Source organism: Myxine glutinosa, chromosome 5, assembly GCF_964187855.1.
Source record: "Myxine glutinosa chromosome 5, kmMyxGlut1.1, whole genome shotgun sequence".
Taxonomy (NCBI): Eukaryota; Metazoa; Chordata; class Myxini; order Myxiniformes; family Myxinidae; genus Myxine; species Myxine glutinosa.
Genome location: NC_136265.1, coordinates 199,940,881 through 199,958,301, shown reverse-complemented (window position 1 = coordinate 199,958,301; position 17,421 = coordinate 199,940,881). Strand labels below are relative to the sequence as shown.

The following is a 17,421-nucleotide window of genomic DNA, read 5'->3' as shown; positions in this document are numbered from 1 at the left end:
AATAGCATCCCGCAGATGATGGACCGGGCTGATGTCTGGAAGGGTGAAACCACATTCTTCCATATCAGTGAGGTCGGAAGACAAGGTTGGGATGTGCTGCTCTTGGAATGGAGAGATAAATGCCATCTTTTTGTGTAGGTGGAAAAAGAAAGGGAAATGAAAGACAATATAAGAGTAAAATGAGTGGGTCTTTTATAAACAATCTGCATTAACATATTGTAATGCATGTAATTTATATACTAAAGAGTTGAAGAAAACACTTGGAACTAGAACGGTACAGCACACAGCTATAGCTGAACAGTTTATGTTTTGCATCCCACCAATAGGCCAAATCTGGATTCGGACCTGAACCAAAATCTAATTGGCATGAACGCTCCAAACAATTCATCCACAAAGTTTCATCATGGCAGTTCCACGGCGTCAAGCCGGAGCTCAAAAGGTGCCTGAGATATTGGCCAAATGAGAAAGAAAATAAATAAATGATTAATAATGAAAATAAATAAATAATAATCATAAAAAAATTAAATTATTAATCAATTTGGTCAGAGAACACATAAACCACCACCATTTCATCAGAATCTGTAACTTTAAAAAAAAAAAAAAAAATTGTCATTAATCGAATCATTTAATAATTCATCGATTAATTGATTAATTAATAAATCAAAAATAGCCTTTGCAGCCAAATCACCTGGTCATTGGCATGTCCAAATATCAGATTCCTAACTCAAAAGGTGCCTGAGTTAATGGTCAGAAGAGAAAGGAAATTTAATTAATTAAATAAGTACTTAATTAATCGCTAATAATTAAATAACTCCTCAATTTATTGATTATTCAAAAAACAAAAAATAACGTTTTTGACAAAGGACTTGCTCACTACTGTGTCGAAATTTCAGCTTCCTTGCTCAAAGGATGGCTGAGATATCGCCCGGACAACCAAGAAAACAAGAAAACAAACAACCAGAGTGAAAACTGAGTACTCCCTTTGAGCATGCGTCACTGCCGAGCCCCCTTCGGTGCCCAGCAATGACGATTTGCAATGCCTGGAGATGGCATAGGAAAGGTGCGGTGTACAACAAGAAAGCAAGAAAACAAACAACCGGAGTGAAAACTGAGTACTCCCTTTCAGCGTGCGTCACTGCCGAGCCCCCTTCAGTGCCCGGCAATGACGTTTTGCAATGCCTGGAGATGGCATAGGAAAGGAGCGGTGTGCAACAAACAAACAAGAAAACAACCAGAGTGAAAACTGAGTACTCCCTTTCAGCGTGCGTCACTGCCGAGCCCCCTTCAGTGCCCAGCAATGACGATTTGCAATGCCTGGAGATGGCATAGGAAAGGTGCGGTGTACAACAAACAAACAAACAACCAAAGTGAAAACTGAGTACTCCCTTTTAGCGTGCGTCACTGCCGAGCCCCCTTCGGTGCCCGGCAATGACGTTTTGCAATGCCTGGAGATGGCATAGGAAAGGAGCGGTGTACAAAAACAAGAAAGAAAGAAAACAACCAGAGTGAAAACTGAGTACTCCCTTTCAGCGTGCGTCACTGCCGAGCCCCTTTCGGTGCCCGGCAATGACGATATGCAGCGCCTGGAGATGGCATAGGAAAGGAGCGGTGTATAACAGTACTCCCTTTCAGCGTGCATCATTGCCGAGCCCCTTTCGGTGCCCGGCAATGACGTTATGCAGCGCCTGGAGATGGCATAGGAAAGGTGCGGTGTACAACAAACAAACAAACAACCAGAGTGAAAACTGAGTACTCCCTTTCAGCGTGCATCATCGCCGAGCCCCCTTCGGTGCCCAACAATGACGTTATGCATCGCCTAGAGATGGCATAGGAAAGGTGTGGTGTACAACATTGTGAAACATTTGAAAACTGTACATTTTGAAACAAAGTGTGGCTCGTCATTAAATAGGTGTCTGGCCCTCCTGTAAATCCCTCCTGATGCCTCGCCCCTTGCAATAATTTTACATAATTCTGAAAATCAAAATCGATGAAAATGCAAATAAATGCTCAGAAATAAACATCGGTTTTATCCATCGAAATTAAATATGTACATGTCGAATTCTGCCAAGCTTACTCAAGGATTTGTGAGATAAAAAGCATGATCACAATCTTACCTCATCTAGAGAGGGCGTGTGCAGTGGCCGCATTGGTGTGCTAATCGACTCCTTGGGTGGGCCTGGCTGCGGTGGTGCAACACCCTTGATGAACATGGGTAAAGCTGTGTTGGGCAAGTACACTTTGCTGACCTGCAAGAGGATTCATGTGAAACATGATGAGATTACAATTTTGTAAGAAAAATTTGTCTTGCAGACTGCCAAATCAAAGAAAATGTATCACCTTGAATATTCCCGAGTACAACAAAAATGATCCATTGGGTTCCAGCAATAGCATCATGTTGATTGCCTGTTCCAACAACAAAATAAATACAGTTTAAACTCTGAGCAAAATGCATGTCAAGAACATTGTGATTTTCTGAGGAATTCTGGTTGTGAGTAGGCCGAATACCTTAATTCTGTGTTTGCTTCCAAATCTTGTGTCCCCAACCCCTCACTCTGTACCCACCCTTCCCAGACGCACCAACTGCTCATGGACTGTCTTTTGTACCTGAGAGGGTTCTTTCAACCCTCGAATCTGACTCTGCTACTGGACAGGACGACATCAGCTCACATGTCCTAAAAATCTGCTCTTGCGCATCCTCTCTCTGCCCTTTTCACCCTATCATTTGCACTCAGTCATCTTCCATCTGCTGGGAAATCAGCCAATATCACTGTATTACATAGAAAGGTACAAAAACTGATCCCCAAAACTACAGACATATCAGCTTACTTTTAATCATCAGCTAGGTCATGGAATTCATCATCACAGTTGACACAATCATTCCTTTTCTCTAATAATCTCATCTCAGATCACCAACTCAGATTCAGACCAGGTCACTCGACCTTGCACATGCTGCTTCTACTCTCCCAACAATGGAAGGAGGCCCTCAATATCAGACAAGAGATTAGCCCATCTCTCTGGACATATCTTGAGCTGTCAATACAGTCTGGCATATCCCACCTTGCTCACAAAAACTCTCTGCTTATGGTATCCAAGGCCAACTCCACTCTTTGATTACTGACTTCCTCCACTCACGTAGCCAATGTGTGTCTCTCAACAGAATCCTTCACTCTCCTCTCTCTATAAAAGCCAGAGTGCCCCAAGGCAGTGTTCGAGGCCCCATCCTATTCCTCATCTTCATCAATGATCTCTGACACTCTGGAAAATCCCCTTTATATATTCGTTGATAACCCCACCCTCTGCCATGACATCCCTCATCCTTCAGACAGGAAGGCTGCAGCCTCTTCCTTCTCTTCAGACCTTGACAAAAATCACAAGCTGGTCAAACACTTGAAATACATATTTCAATACTCACAAATCTCACACTCTTACTAACTCTCTCCGAAAGGACCAACCAGCAACCCCTATATAGTATATACTTTCTTAACAATCCTCTTGAGGATGTTCAGTCTTCAAACTCCTGGGTCTTACTACCAGCCATGATATTTGTTGGGAAAACCACATTTCAAAAGTTGGCCTCCAAAGCCAGCCAAATGGGCATCGTCCATCATGCAAAGTCCTATCCACCAACAAGGCTTTGATCCGCAATTTGATGGAATACTGCTCTACCCTTTGGCCTGGGGCCCCTGCCTCACCTTTGCTCAGCTTGATGCCATGGAAACCAAGACCTTCAAGATCATTGGGATCTCTCACGATGAAGCTGAGTGTATGGACCTATACTTTGCCATCACCAACAGGTCAGTGGTCTGTCTTCTTCCATCTCCTTTCTGGTCTTGCATCCTCCACCCTCTCTGTGCCTTGTCCCCCCCAATGTATCTGCAGGGCGCACATAGCCCACCATCAACTCCTACTGGTGAAACTCCTTAAATCTAGGATCACGGCTCACCTGCACTCATTTGTACCTCTTTTCCCCAACTGTGGAGTCAACTTCCACATTCCCTTCAATCTCATCCTTCTCTCCAGGTCTTCAATATAGTTGTTCACCACCATCTCAGATAGTCCACAATCCAAAACAACGATCTTTTGAACACCCGGTAAACTCAAAAAACATCTGTCAATATTTCACACCAGAAAAATTAAAATATGTACCAGACCTCAAGCGGGGCCGCATCCTGTGCCGTCAGGCAGGTGACAGCACCAAAAATGATCAGGGATTGGTCATTGCTTTCCTCCAATCTGACACACCTGTCATGCACAAATAAACCCTGAATGAATGCAATCGACGACATTATAAAACTGAACCTTATGGTACCTACATTAATTTTTACAAATGACAGGGCATGGATCTTCAGAGCCATCCATTTGCATCAATCAGTGTAGTCATATCCAAAACAATCTTCAGCCAAGGGGCATAAAATCAAGAGAACCCATGGTGCCTGTGTTCAGGGCATCCAAATATCCTAATCGTTGACTTCATTGCCCACTGGTACAACTCAGCAAATCCTAGCAAATTCCCACGCTTCCCACATAAAGCAAAGTTGAAAGATGGCAAAACGTTCCACCAGGAATGACTCAATAGAAAATTTTGAGTTTGAAATATCCCCTGCTTTGTCACCCCTGTGACCACAAGTCCCCACTCTCTGAGGAATGAAACGGAGGTCAAATCCAAAAAATCATTACATATTTCATGTGTCCCCTAATGTTGATTGCATATAAAGTACAAAATTTCATTTAAAAACGTTATAAAAATGTGGCCGTAATTGCACTTTTTGGTTGTTTTTTTTTTTTTGTATACAGAGTCGAGGCTCATGAAAGAGCTAACATTTATCAAACAAACAAATCAAACAAACAAGTAAACAAAGTATATAAAAATGGGAGCGGTCGACAAGATGGGGAGAGAAGGGGAGGAAGCACACAAACACAACATTTGAGGGCAGGGACATCGGGAGATGTGTGGGAGGCAGAGGGCCTGGTGGGAGGCAGGATAGGTATAAAACGCAAGGACACCAAGGACTTCCAGGAAAGAAGACAAAAGTCACCTCAAAAAAGTGGATTTGGGGTGAAATTAGCAGGGGTAGAAAAGATCAAGGTTTTGGATTGGGGAAGATAAGAGATGGTGGTGAACAGCCGTTTTAAAGACCTGGAGGGAGGAGTGGGATTGAAGAGAGTGAGGGAGTTTGTTCCAGAGGCGGGAGAAAAGAGGAATTAAGGAGTGAAGGTGAGCAGAGAGTCTTGATTTTGGCAGTTTAACCATAAGAGGGTTGCAGGCAGATCTTGTGCGACCTGCAGGAATATTTGGGGGACAGAGCCCAGAGAGAGCTGGGGGAGCAAGGCCGGAGAGGAGTCGGTAGAAGACGGAAAGACCACCAACCTGCCTGCGGTGAGTAAGTGAAAGGCCCTCGGAGATAGCGTCATCGCGGGAGATTCCAATGATTCTGAACGCTTTGGTTTCAACAGCGTGAAGACGAGCTAGGTGTGAGGCAGGAGCACCAGCCCAGAGGGGAGAGCAGTATTCCATTGAGCTGCGGATGAAAGCCTTGTATGTGGTGAGGAGCTCAGGTGTGCCAAGGAAGGACTTCGCACGACGGAGGATGCCCAGTCGGCGACTGGCTTTGAAGGCCAGCTTGCAAATGTGGTTTTCCCAGGAAAGATCATGGCAGATAGTGAGACCCAAAAGCTTGAGTGACAGAACTTCTTGGAGAGGATTATTCAGAAAGTAGATGGGAGGGTTGTCTAGTCGGTCTTTTCGGAGAGACATCGTAAGAGTGTGAGATTTGTCAGGATTGAAAGACATGTTCCACTTGTTTGCCCAGTCTGTGATTTTGTCCAGGTCTGCAGAGAGTGAGGAGGCTGCAGACTGCCGATCTGAGGGATGAGGAATGGAGCGGCAGAGAGTGGAGTCATCAGCAAAGAGATAGAGAGGATTTTCAAGAGAGTCAGAGAGATCATTGATGAAGACCAGAAAAAGCACAGGGCCCAGAACACTGCCTTGGGGAACTCCAGCCTGAACAGGAAGAGGAGATGAGAGAAAACCATTCAGGGCCACACGTTGACTACGACGAGAGAGGAAGTCCGCCAGCCATGCGTGGAGATTTCCATGGATACCAAAGGAGGAGAGTTTGGTGAGCAGAGCGGGGTGCCAGACCGTATCGAAGGCACGTGATATGTCGAGGGAGACAGCTCTAATTTCCTGTTTGGCATTGAGGACCTCCATCCATTGTCGAGACAGCAGAAGCAGCATGTCCAGAGTAGAGTGACCTGGTCTGAAACCAAATTGATGATCAGAGATCAAGCCATTGGAGAAGAGGAAATATTTCATATCCGAAGCAATGATGGATTCCATGACTTTGCTGATAATTGGGAGAAGGCTGATTGGTCTGTAGTTGCTAGGATCTGTTTTTGCACCTTTTTTGTGCAAAGCGGTGATGTTGGCTGATTTCCAAGCAGATGGCAGTTGACCTTGAGCAAGAGGGTGAAGAGAACAGAGAGAGGGAGTGAAAGAGCGGAAGAACAGGATTTTAGGACCGGTGGGCTGATGCCGTCAGGTCCAGTTGCAGAATCAGAGTCGAGGGTTGACAGAAACTTTTCCACCTTGTCAGGAGGAAAGGACACGGAGTCCAGGAGCAGCTGGGTACGACTGGGTACGGTGGGTACAGAGAGGGATGGGTTTGGGACACAAGAATTAGAGGCAAACACAGAGTTGAGGCATTCAGCTTTTTCACGTGCGGAGTCAGCTGTGTAGCCGTTTGAGGTAAGGGAGGGGATGGAGGGGGAACAAACACCAGAAACAGATTTGAACAGACGCCACCAGGATTTGGAAGAGGGAGACAGATAAGAGAGTTCTGTCCTGAGAACGGAGAGATATTGTTTCCTGGCTCTCCTGAGGGTGGACACACACTTGTTTCGGGCTTTGTGAAAGGAAATGAGATTTCCTTCCGTTGGATTTGCTTTCCAGGAGACGAAGGCAAGTTGTTTCTGGGCAACAGCCTCACCACAAGATTCCGTGTACCATGGACGGGAGAAAGGATATGACAACTGAAGACGAGATGGGATAAATCTGTGCATGAGAGAGAGCAATTTACTTTGGAAGAATTCCCAGGATGAGTTGATGTCAGAGGTGGTAGAGATGGGAGACCAGTCCAGATGATTGATGGCTGCTTGAAGACCATGCCAGTTGGCCTGAGTGAAATGCCAGACTCGTCGACGCTGAGGAGGCTCCCTGAGAATGGTCAGAGAGATGTCCACTTTAACAAGCACATGATCAGATGAGCCGATTGGAGCAGAAGAAGAGCAGCAGACATTTTCAGGGAAGTTAGTCATAACCAAGTCCAGAAGAGAAGATGCTCGGTTGACTGAGATCCGGGTCGGGAAATTGACAGATTGTGTCAGTCCCAGTGAGTCGCAGAAGTCCTTTGCTGAGGAGCCATGGCTGGTGAGAGAGGTACCCACACCCAGCCAACTGGCATGGTGACAATTGAAATCACCACATATGAGGAAAAGAGAGTTAGGATGAGTAGACAAAAGTTGGTCCACATTATCAGACAGCGAGATGTCGATGGAGTCATCACTGTTTGGTGGACGGTACAACACACATATGAACAAGAGGTGGGAGCGAAGGGGAAGCCGTAGCCAGAGGTATTCCTGGGGGTGAGGTGGAGAGAGTGCAGTGCAGGGCGAGTGAGGAAGAGAGTTTTTGATAAAGATAGCAACCCCACCTCCATGACGAGGCTCAGGTCTATCATACCGGAGGAGGGAGTAACCCGGGAGAGATACTAAGGAATCAGAGATATCATGCAGGAGGAAAGTTTCTGTTAAGCAGATCTTGTCTGGTTTGACAGAAGCAACCTGTATGGAGAGATCAGTTGAGTTTGAACGAAGGCCCCGGATATTTGAGGTCCATACCGTTAATGAAGAGGAAGAGGAAGCATCAGGTACAGAACAGGGGGGAGGAGGGGGAGGGTAAGATGTGGAAGAGGTGGAAGAGGTAGGGAGAGCTGTTGAAGGTGTGTCAGAGATTTCGGAATAGCTCGGAGAAAGGGAAGGATGGGGCGGACAAAAGGTTTGATGGTGATTGGGTGAGGCACAATGAGGTGTTATTTGAGGAGGGGGAAGAGCGAGGCAGAAGGTTGGGGGAGATGGAGGTGAGAGTTGGAAGAGGGAAGAAGTGGGGAGGACGCTTTGAGGAGGGGGAGTGAGAGGGGGGAAATTGAGAAGAAATTAGGGTGGGGAGATTTGAAGGGGAGGGGTGAGGGGGGAGTTTAGGAGGGAAGGGACAAGGGGAGGGATTTGAAAGGGATGGGATATGGGGGAGATTTGGAGGGGAGGGGTGGGGGTGAGTCAAGGAGGAGAGGGGTGAGGGGGAGTCTTGGAGGGGAGGGGTGTGGGGGGAGTTTAGGAGAGAAGGGGAAAGGGGGGAGATTTGAAAGGGATGGGTGATGGGGAGGATTAGGAGGGGAGTGGCAAGGGGGAAGATTTGGAGGGGAGGGTGATGGGGAAGATTTGGATGGGAGGGGTTATGGGGAAGATTTGGAGGGGAGGGGTGATATTGGATTTTAGAAAGTGTACGATTAATGGGAAACGAACATTTATTGCAAAATGAGTTTCTTGTGACCTTCGAGTCAAAAATATGTTTAAGGAGTGCAGGAGAGTTTAGGGAATGTAGAAAAGAGGCACTGAAGGAGATGGAATTTTTTTTGGGGATGGATAGATTTGGTGAGCAAGTCGAAAGCAACCTTTTAAAGAAGAAGAAAAAGGTGATATAATATATGACGGAATACAGAACTTGAGGGGAAAGTGTAAACATTATATTTATAAGGTTAATAACAGTGAACGTTAACAGTGAACAGTAATAACTGTTATTACAGTAACAGTAATAACAGTGAATGTCGTTCGAAGAACGAACGAACGAATAAACGAATGAGAACAAAGAATAAGAACAGAAAAGGAAATGTTTTTTGTTTTGTTTTTTTGAGTTGTTTTTATGAAGATTTGGAGGAGAGGGGTGAGATTGGATTTTAGAAAGTGTACAATTAATGGGCTATGGGGTGAAAAGACTGGGAAAAGCAGAGAACGAAAGTTATTGGAGCACAAAAGACGGACCGCTGAGAGGAAAACAAAGCCTCAAGGTTGTACAGTGTACACTGTACAAGGCCTCAAAAGACACGGCACAATTTAACACGATTTTCTATACAAGTACGAAAGATTTGCACCGAAAATCTTCCTCGGGACACACGATACGTACAACACCATAAAATAAATACAGTTATAATGAAAATACAAATGGGAACAATTACTTAACTTCGATTTCAATGGAGATGGAGGAATGGATGGAGGATGGAGATGGAGGAATGATGGAGGAATTTCGATGGAGGAATGTATGGAGACAAAAAGTCTGAAGGTGAATATCAAAAAGACGAAGGTGATGGCAAGTGGTAAAGCATGTGGTGAGGTGGAAAGAACTGGGAAGTGGCCGTGTGCTGTGTGCAGGAAGGGTGTCGCAGTGAACTCCATTCAATGTACAATGTGCGCTGAGTGGGTTCATCAAAAATGTAGTGGTCTGAGAGGGTCATTTACCAGTGTGACAGCTATATTCAAATGTAAGGTGTGCACAGAGGGAGCTGCAGATGGAGGAAATGTTGAGTTGGATCTTGGAGACGGCGTGAAGCTGGAAGGTGTGAAAACATTTTGCTACCTCGGAGACATGCTGAATGGAGAAGGTGGATCAGACTCGGCAACGGTTGCTCGAGTGAGATGTGCATGGAAGAAGTTTCGGGAACTGATTGGCGTGCTGATGAGGAGGAGAGTGTCGCTGAAGCTGAAGGGAAAGGTGTATGCTGCATGTGTGAGAAGTGTTATGATTTATGGGAGCGAGACATGGGTAATGAACGTAGAGCAGCAACGAAGGCTGGAAAGGGTGGAAATGCGAATGGTTCGATGGATGTGCGGAGTATCGTTGAGAGAGAGGAAGACAAATGATGAATTGCGAAATATTGCGAAATTGCGAAATATGCGAAAATTGCGAAATATGGGAATATTGCCTGTGATTGATGCTGTGAAAAGGAACAGGTTGAGATGGTTTGGTCATGTGTTGAGGAAGGATGAAAGTGACTGGTTGAGAAGAGTGATGGAAATTAATGTAGAAGGAAGTAGAGGACGGGGAAGACCGAGAAAGACTTGGCTAAAGATGGTGGAGGAAGAAATGCGGGCAAGGGGGTTAACAAGGAGAGATGCAGAAAATAGGGCAAAATGGAGAAGATTGTCATGGGGACCGCAAGGCTAACCCCCGCTCTAGCAGGGAAAATGGCCTCAAAATGCATGTTGTTGATTTCGATGGAGAGTGTGGACAGCTGCGAATAAACGAAAACCTCGCCGGCAAGACCGGAAGCGGAGTGTCAAAGCGGAAGTCATTTGACCTTTGACTCTGCGCAGGCCCCCAGGTGGAAGGGTCATAAATGATACTGCTCTCACACATTCTTGCCATGTAGTGATTGTAACAACCAAGTTTGGTGAATCACATAGACAGAATAATGAGCCATGGGTTCAGATGGTGGTGGGTGGTTCGTGTGCAGCCACCCGGCTGCATCATTTCTGTGGGCGCGTCTGCCACTGATGAAATGCCTCTCTATAACCAGTTATCTGGTACTCATTTTGCCGACCTCTGAAGGATGACAGGCTGAGTCAACAACACCTGGCGTTAATTCAACGGGATTCGAACTCAGGACCTTAGGATCCCACGCCCGCAGCTCTAAACATTAGGCCAACACCAGGTATGGGTTCAGATGGGAATACTAAAGTTATGAGAAAAATTATGATATTATGATAAACAAAACAAAAGGCATTCATGTTTTGGATATCCTTGGAGAATTAAACAAGACCGGAAGTCTAAGAGTGGCGTAGCCGGGCTTGTTTGATACTTCAGTTGAAGAGGATAGTATGACCTGGGTGGGGATACCAGTTAGCAAACAAGCGTTACGCCTAAGTCCCCTGGCGGTGAAGTGATGTGAGTTGACAAAGTGGAAGACGCAAGGCGGCCATCTTGGATTTTGACGTGGCGACCCAATTTTCGACAGCGTTCTCCCTTATGCGTAGATACATCCACACACCAGATGAGAAGTTAGTAGTTCGTTTATTTTTCCAAGACATTTCGCTCACAAGGTTCAGAGATATATATGGTGGCGGCCATCTTGGTTTTGACGTGGCGACCCAATTTTCAATAGCGTCTTTCCTTATGCCTAGATACACCCACACACCAGATTAGAAGTTGGTACTTCGCTTATTTTTCAAGATATACCGCTCACAAGGTTCAGACATACATGGCGGCGGCCATCTTGGATTTTGACGTGGCGGCCATCTTGGATTTTGACGTGGCGACCCAATTTTCAATAGCGTTCTTCCTTTTGTGTAGATACACCCACACACCAAATTAGAAATTCTTTTATTTTTCAAGATATTTCGCTCACAAGGTTCAGACATATATATGGTGGCGGCCATCTTGGATTTTGACGTGGCGACTCAATTTTCAATAGCGTCCTTCCTTATGCCTAGATACACCCACACACCAGATTAGAAGTTGGTACTTCGCTTATATTTCAAGATATTCCGCTCACAAGGTTCAGACATACATGGCGGTGGCCATCTTGGATTTTGACGTGGCGAACCAATTTTCAATAGCGTTCTTCCTTATGCGTAGACACACCCACACACCAAATTAGAAGTTAGTAATTCTTTTATTTTTCAAGATATTCCGCTCACAAGGTTCAGAAATACATGGTGGTGGCCATCTTGGATTTTGACGTGGGTTGCACCTACACACCAAATTAGAATTCGGTCCTTCGCTTACGCATGCACGCGCGTGCGCACACACGCACGGACGGACGCACACACGGACAGAGGGGAAAACCATAGTCCCCCTTTCACTCCACGGTGCGACGGGGGACAATAATGTCAGTATTAAATTATTGTTACGTTTGTAGGGGGCAGGCAGTGATTAAGTTAGTCCAGAGAGATTTGCATAGATTAGTGTGCTCCGACTTGGATGATGATGGAATTAAAGGAATGAATGAATTAAATTCATTAAATTCCGACCCAGATGGAATTAAAGGAAGATGGAAAAGATATATGGAAATACTGTTGAATGCAGAGAATGAATGGGATGGCAACATAGAGAGTAACCCAGTTTTAGGACCGGCAGAGAAGATAACCGAGAAGGAAGTTGAGGAAGCGATAAAAGCAATAAAAAATTTTTAAAAACCACCGTTTAGAGGCCATTTTTCCCCGCAAAGCGGGGGTTGGCCTTTTCGGGGACCGTGGTAGTTGTTGTTTTTTGGTCCCCTTTTTGAAGCAATGTTTTACGGCCGGATGCCCTTCCTGACGCCAACCCTTTTTGCCGCCTTCAACGACAAACAGGGAATTATCAGTGAACTGGTACTCAATTAGCCGACCTCTGAAGGATGACAGGCTGAGTCAACCCCCCTGGCATTAATTCGGCGATCGACCGAGATTCGAACCCAGGATCCTAGGATCCTAAGCCGGCACCCTAGCCGCTAGCCCAACACCAGGGATAAAAGCAATGAAGAGTAGAAAAGTGGGAGGGCCGATGGGAGTTGTGGGAGATATGTTGAAGGCAGCAGGAAGTTGGGGTGTGAAGAGAATGACAGAGATCTGTAATCTGGATGTGAAAGAAGGCCGCATTCCAGTGGTTTGGGAACTGAGTACCCTCGTCCCTCTATACAAGGGGAAAGGTGACCCTCTAGACTGTGGCTGGCACCGAGCGATAAAGTTATTGGAGTATGGAATGAAGGTATTGGAAAGGGTGTTGGAGAGGAGGATAAGGAAGAAAGTGAAGATCGACGAAATGCAGTTTGCCAGGAAGGCCAGGAAGAGGAACGCCAGGAAGAGGAACGACGCGCTTTTTATTGCCAGGAAGAGGAACGACAGACGCGCTTTTTATTGTGAGGCAGTTGCAAGAGAAGTACATGGAGAAGAGGAGGAAGTTGTTTCTTGGGTTTGTTGATCTGGAGAAAGCATTCAATAGGGTTCTACGTGAAGTAGTGACATGGGCATTGAGGATGTTAGGAGTGGAGGAATGGTTGATCAGAGCAGTGATGGCAATGTACAAAAGAGCGCGCACAGCTGTAAGGACGAAGGACGGGAACAGTGGTGAGTTTGAGGTGAAGGTGGGAGTGCATCAGGGGTCGGTACTAAGTCCACTACTATTTGTAGCTGTGATGGAGGTGCTGGCTCGGAACGTAAAGTAGGGTTTACCGTGGGAGTTGTTGTATGCAGATGATCTGGTGTTGATTGCAGATAGTATGGATGGACTGAAGGAGAAGATGAACAAGTGGAAGGAATGTATGGAGACAAAAGGTCTGAAGGTAAATATCGGAAAAACGAAGGTGATGGCAAGTGGTAAAGCATGTGGTGAGGTGGAAAGAACAGGGAAGTGGCCGTGTGCTGTGTGCAGGAAGGGTGTCAGAGTGAATTCCATTCAATGTACAATATGCGCTGAGTGGGTTCATCAAAAATGTAGTGGTTTGAGAGGGGTCATTAACCAGTGTGGCAGCTACATTCAAGTGTAAGGTGTGCACAGAGGGAGCTGCAGATGGAGGAAATGTTGAGTTGGATCTTAGAGACGGCGTGAAGCTGGAAGGTGTGAAAACATTTTGTTACCTCTGAGACATGCTGAATGGAGAAGGTGGATCAGACTCTGCAATGGTTGCTGGAGTGAGATGTGCATGGAAGATGTTTCGGGAACTGAGTGGTGTGCTGACGAGGAGGGGAGTGTCGTTGAAGCTGAAGGGAAAGGTGTATGCTGCATATATGAGAAGTGTTATGATTTATGGGAGCGAGACATGGGTAATAAACGTAGAGCAGCAACAAAGGCTGGAAAGGGTGGAAATGCAAATGGTTCGGTTGATGTGTGGAGTATTGTTGAGAGAGAGGAAGACAAATGATCAATTGAGAAAGATGATGGGAATAGAGCCTGTGATGGATGCTGTGAAGAGAAACAGTTTGAGATGGTTTGGTCATGTGTTGAGGAAGGATGAAAGTGACTGGTTGAGAAGAGTGATGGAAATGAATGTAGAAGGAAGTAGAGGACGGGGAAGATCGAGAAAGACTTGGCGAAAGATGGTCGAAGAAGAAATGCGGGCAAACGGGTTAACAAGGGCAGATGCAGAAAATAGGGCAAAATGGAGAAGATTGTCATGGGGACCGCAAGGCTAACCCCCACTCTTGCAGGGAAAATGGCCTTAAAATGCCTGTTGTTGTTGTTGTTGTAGTGTGTTCTGACTGTCGCGAAGAAGAAGAACCACCTTGATGTTTGGGTTGGGGTTAACACCTGATAAGTAGGGATCCAGTTGACCATTTGTTCGGATTAAGGTGTATCTTCCTCCCCATTACGAGGAGTGGAGTATGTTAATTATCTCGAGGATTATGGGTAATTATCCCTTGTACGTCGTTACCTCTGTATTTATTCCTTTGTTCCTTTTGACAATGCACCACACGTAGGGCTAGAATCGCGCATTTAAACACCCTAATAAAAACTTACCGGAAGCCAGGATATTGAGCGCTGCCGCTAATTACCCCGACTTTGGAAGCAAGTAGGACGAAAGATCCGTGAGGCCATGCCAAGAAGGGCAGTGATTGGGCAGAAGTTGATTGATTGGGAGTGTTAAGAAGACACGCTGATTGGTGAAGCAGGACAGATGACGTCAGAGCGGCGTGGACAAAACAGTTGGAGCAGCGGACATTTTTCTTCTTCTCAATTTGGATGAGATTGCGAGCGGATGTCTCTCTTGCTTCTTGTTCTGGGATCCGATTGTGAACGGTCGAGACCAGACAATTTCCCTGTTTCTCTCGCTCGCCTCACTCATTGTTCTGGACACACCGAACGGTCGGAGTACATTGCGCGAGTGGGATTCGTTTGATTTCTTCACGAGTGCGTGAACATTTCTATAGCGCTCTTTATGAGGGACGCTGAGTTTACACCAATCGTGAGGAGGAAGAGCCACGGGCCAGGAACAGCGGGGGGTTTTTTGTGCGGAGTTCATGAGGACAGGCGCGACTGGAGGAGCGAGCTGCACGCCTGCCATTCTCGTCGTGTGAAGGGCCTACTTCTTGGCAGTGAGCGTGGCCTAGTGAACGAGGCCGGACTGAGGCCTACTTCCCGCTAAGGCGTTGACCGCGGCCGGGTTCCCGCGCAGGGACAGGGGCCTGAGACGGGTCTTGACGAGGTGCCAGGACTGCTCGAGAGCTAAGTGCCAAACACATGCAATTATTTTATCCAACATTTATTTTATCCTTCATCTGTGTTTGTGTCTGTCTGTGGGGACGTCCCATTTGGGAACATTATTTATTATCGTGCATTTTTTCTTTGTCACCGGCATTCGAAAAATAAAATTTTTGAACCGAGTGCCTCGGAGTAAAGCTCGTTTGGCTATCCGTGGTAGCCTGAGGAATTCACCAAGGGTCGTCACACAACATTATTTTGAAGTACTCCAAGTCTCTAAGCTGTTTGTCACCATGGAAGTGAAGAGATTGTATTGAGACTGATTTATTCTTCATGTTTTGAGTCAACAATGAACCAACACCGCTTTAATCCAGCACTGCTTTAACCAGCAACTTTGCAGTCACGACAAAGGGATTGCAGTGTTATGATTATGTTTACTATATTATTATTATTACGAAAACGACACTACTCTATTAAGAAACCTGGGATAATTTGTCTGAAGTGGCCTGAAGGTGAGGCATGAAGCATAAGGCCTATATGTACTGTATCATTGGAAGACCCGTAACACTGATGGTTTTCAATGCTTGATGGTCATTTCAACAATTGGTTTGTTTGTGTTTCACACTGAATCAAAAATGTAAAGGTAAAGCATGGCGATTGTGATATATGACAGGTTTGATGATATGTGTGGCCTGACCGGCATAGGAATCAAAATGGCGGTGTGTGGAGTCAGCAGTCGTATGCCGGAATGACATCACAGACATAATCACATCACAACACCCCTGTCATGTGACCAGATCCTCAGCTGTGATTGGTATACGTTTGTGATGGACATACATGATACATACATATCGGTACATACATACAGTACATACCGACAGACAAAAAAACAGAACGATGAAAGATAAGCAAAAATAAATCCCCTGCATATGAGCATAATCAATGGATTTACCACTTCGTACAACATCCCGAGAGCCAAATGGTGGGGCACCAGATGAGCACGAAACAAATGCACAAAATAAGGTGAATATGAGACTAATAAGATCACAAGATGGGATATACGTACATGTATTTTTAAAGATACTTTCTCAAATGCTATAATAATTAACAAACTACAATTGATGATGTCTTTTAAGTGAACATAGTCAATGTATGACCTTTTTCCTGATTTGTACTGTTGACAAACGCTGCCAATAAATCAAAATGTTATCTATCATCTTGTGTTTTCAAGGTCTAGAAACTTCAAATTTGGTGGTGGATCACGTGATTACAGTTGCCACAAGAATTTTTGCACAGCGTCCTCCGATAGCGAGTCACCCCATAGGATAGGGAACTATGCAGGACCAAATGCCATGTTTACGTGCAGTACTACCAATGCATGGTGCCAAATTATTGTCAGGTCAGTTGATGGGTCTGCTACTGGTATCGTATAACCCAGTGCTACATGCAGCATGGTCGGGTTGTCGGTGACCAACCAGACACCCTTCACTGGCTTTGCTCGTGGGGAGGATAACTGTGACACCCTGTCAGGACCAAAAACAACACCTGGCAAAGGGCGGATGAGCTCCCTTTGGGAGCCAACGGCCATCCGATATGGAGATGGTGTCTCATAAAAAACACCCAATTGGGGTAGGAAAATGTATTTTTCCATCTGGTCTAGTTGCCCCCTCCAACACAAGTGGTCTTGTGAAGAGGTTTCCTTGTTTCAGGACTAGGTAAAGTTTTGACAATTTTTCCTCTTCTTCTTCCTTTTCTAAGTAGCCCTTCACATTTAGTGGCTCTCAGCCTTGTTTGGGCGAATTTCAATTTAAAAACGTTCTGAGTTTTTGACTAACTTGTGTTTTGGCAGACTTCAGCTCTACAAACTTCAAACTTACTCCAGACACAGCACTCTGTGTGAACACATTTAGAAAAGCTTTATAAAATCCATACTTAGTCCAGCAGAGTCATTTTTGCTGTTGCAATGTTGTCTGCTAAACAAGGTTTTTACTGTAGAACGATACAACTCACCACAATTCATTCATGCTCTCGATGAAAAAACAAAGAAACTTTCGATTGCAAACATCAGTTGTAAGGAAAACTTTTCTGGCTTGTCGGTTACATTTTCTAAAGGATGGGAGTGGGGCAAAGGATGGGGTCAGTGGAAACAATTGTAGACAAGACATGGTTGCTTTCACAAAAATTACTGGGAAATC

General features: G+C 45.4%; 1 protein-coding gene across 1 annotated transcript in view; it reads right to left on the bottom strand.

Annotated features, from left to right (window-relative positions):
• LOC137411877 (anaphase-promoting complex subunit 1-like) overlaps positions 1 to 17,421 on the bottom strand; it is a 57,694-nt gene that overhangs the window by 11,929 nt on the left and 28,344 nt on the right. The window contains exons 12-16 of the mRNA XM_078777453.1: positions 17,237 to 17,332; positions 4,152 to 4,242; positions 2,338 to 2,403; positions 2,115 to 2,246; positions 1 to 126 (exon numbers count right to left, since the gene is read on the bottom strand). The exon at positions 1 to 126 is cut by the window's left edge and continues 18 nt beyond it. Coding sequence (XP_078633579.1) covers positions 1 to 126; positions 2,115 to 2,246; positions 2,338 to 2,403; positions 4,152 to 4,242; positions 17,237 to 17,332 — 511 coding nt within the window. The remainder of the gene's footprint in view (positions 127 to 2,114; positions 2,247 to 2,337; positions 2,404 to 4,151; positions 4,243 to 17,236; positions 17,333 to 17,421) is intronic.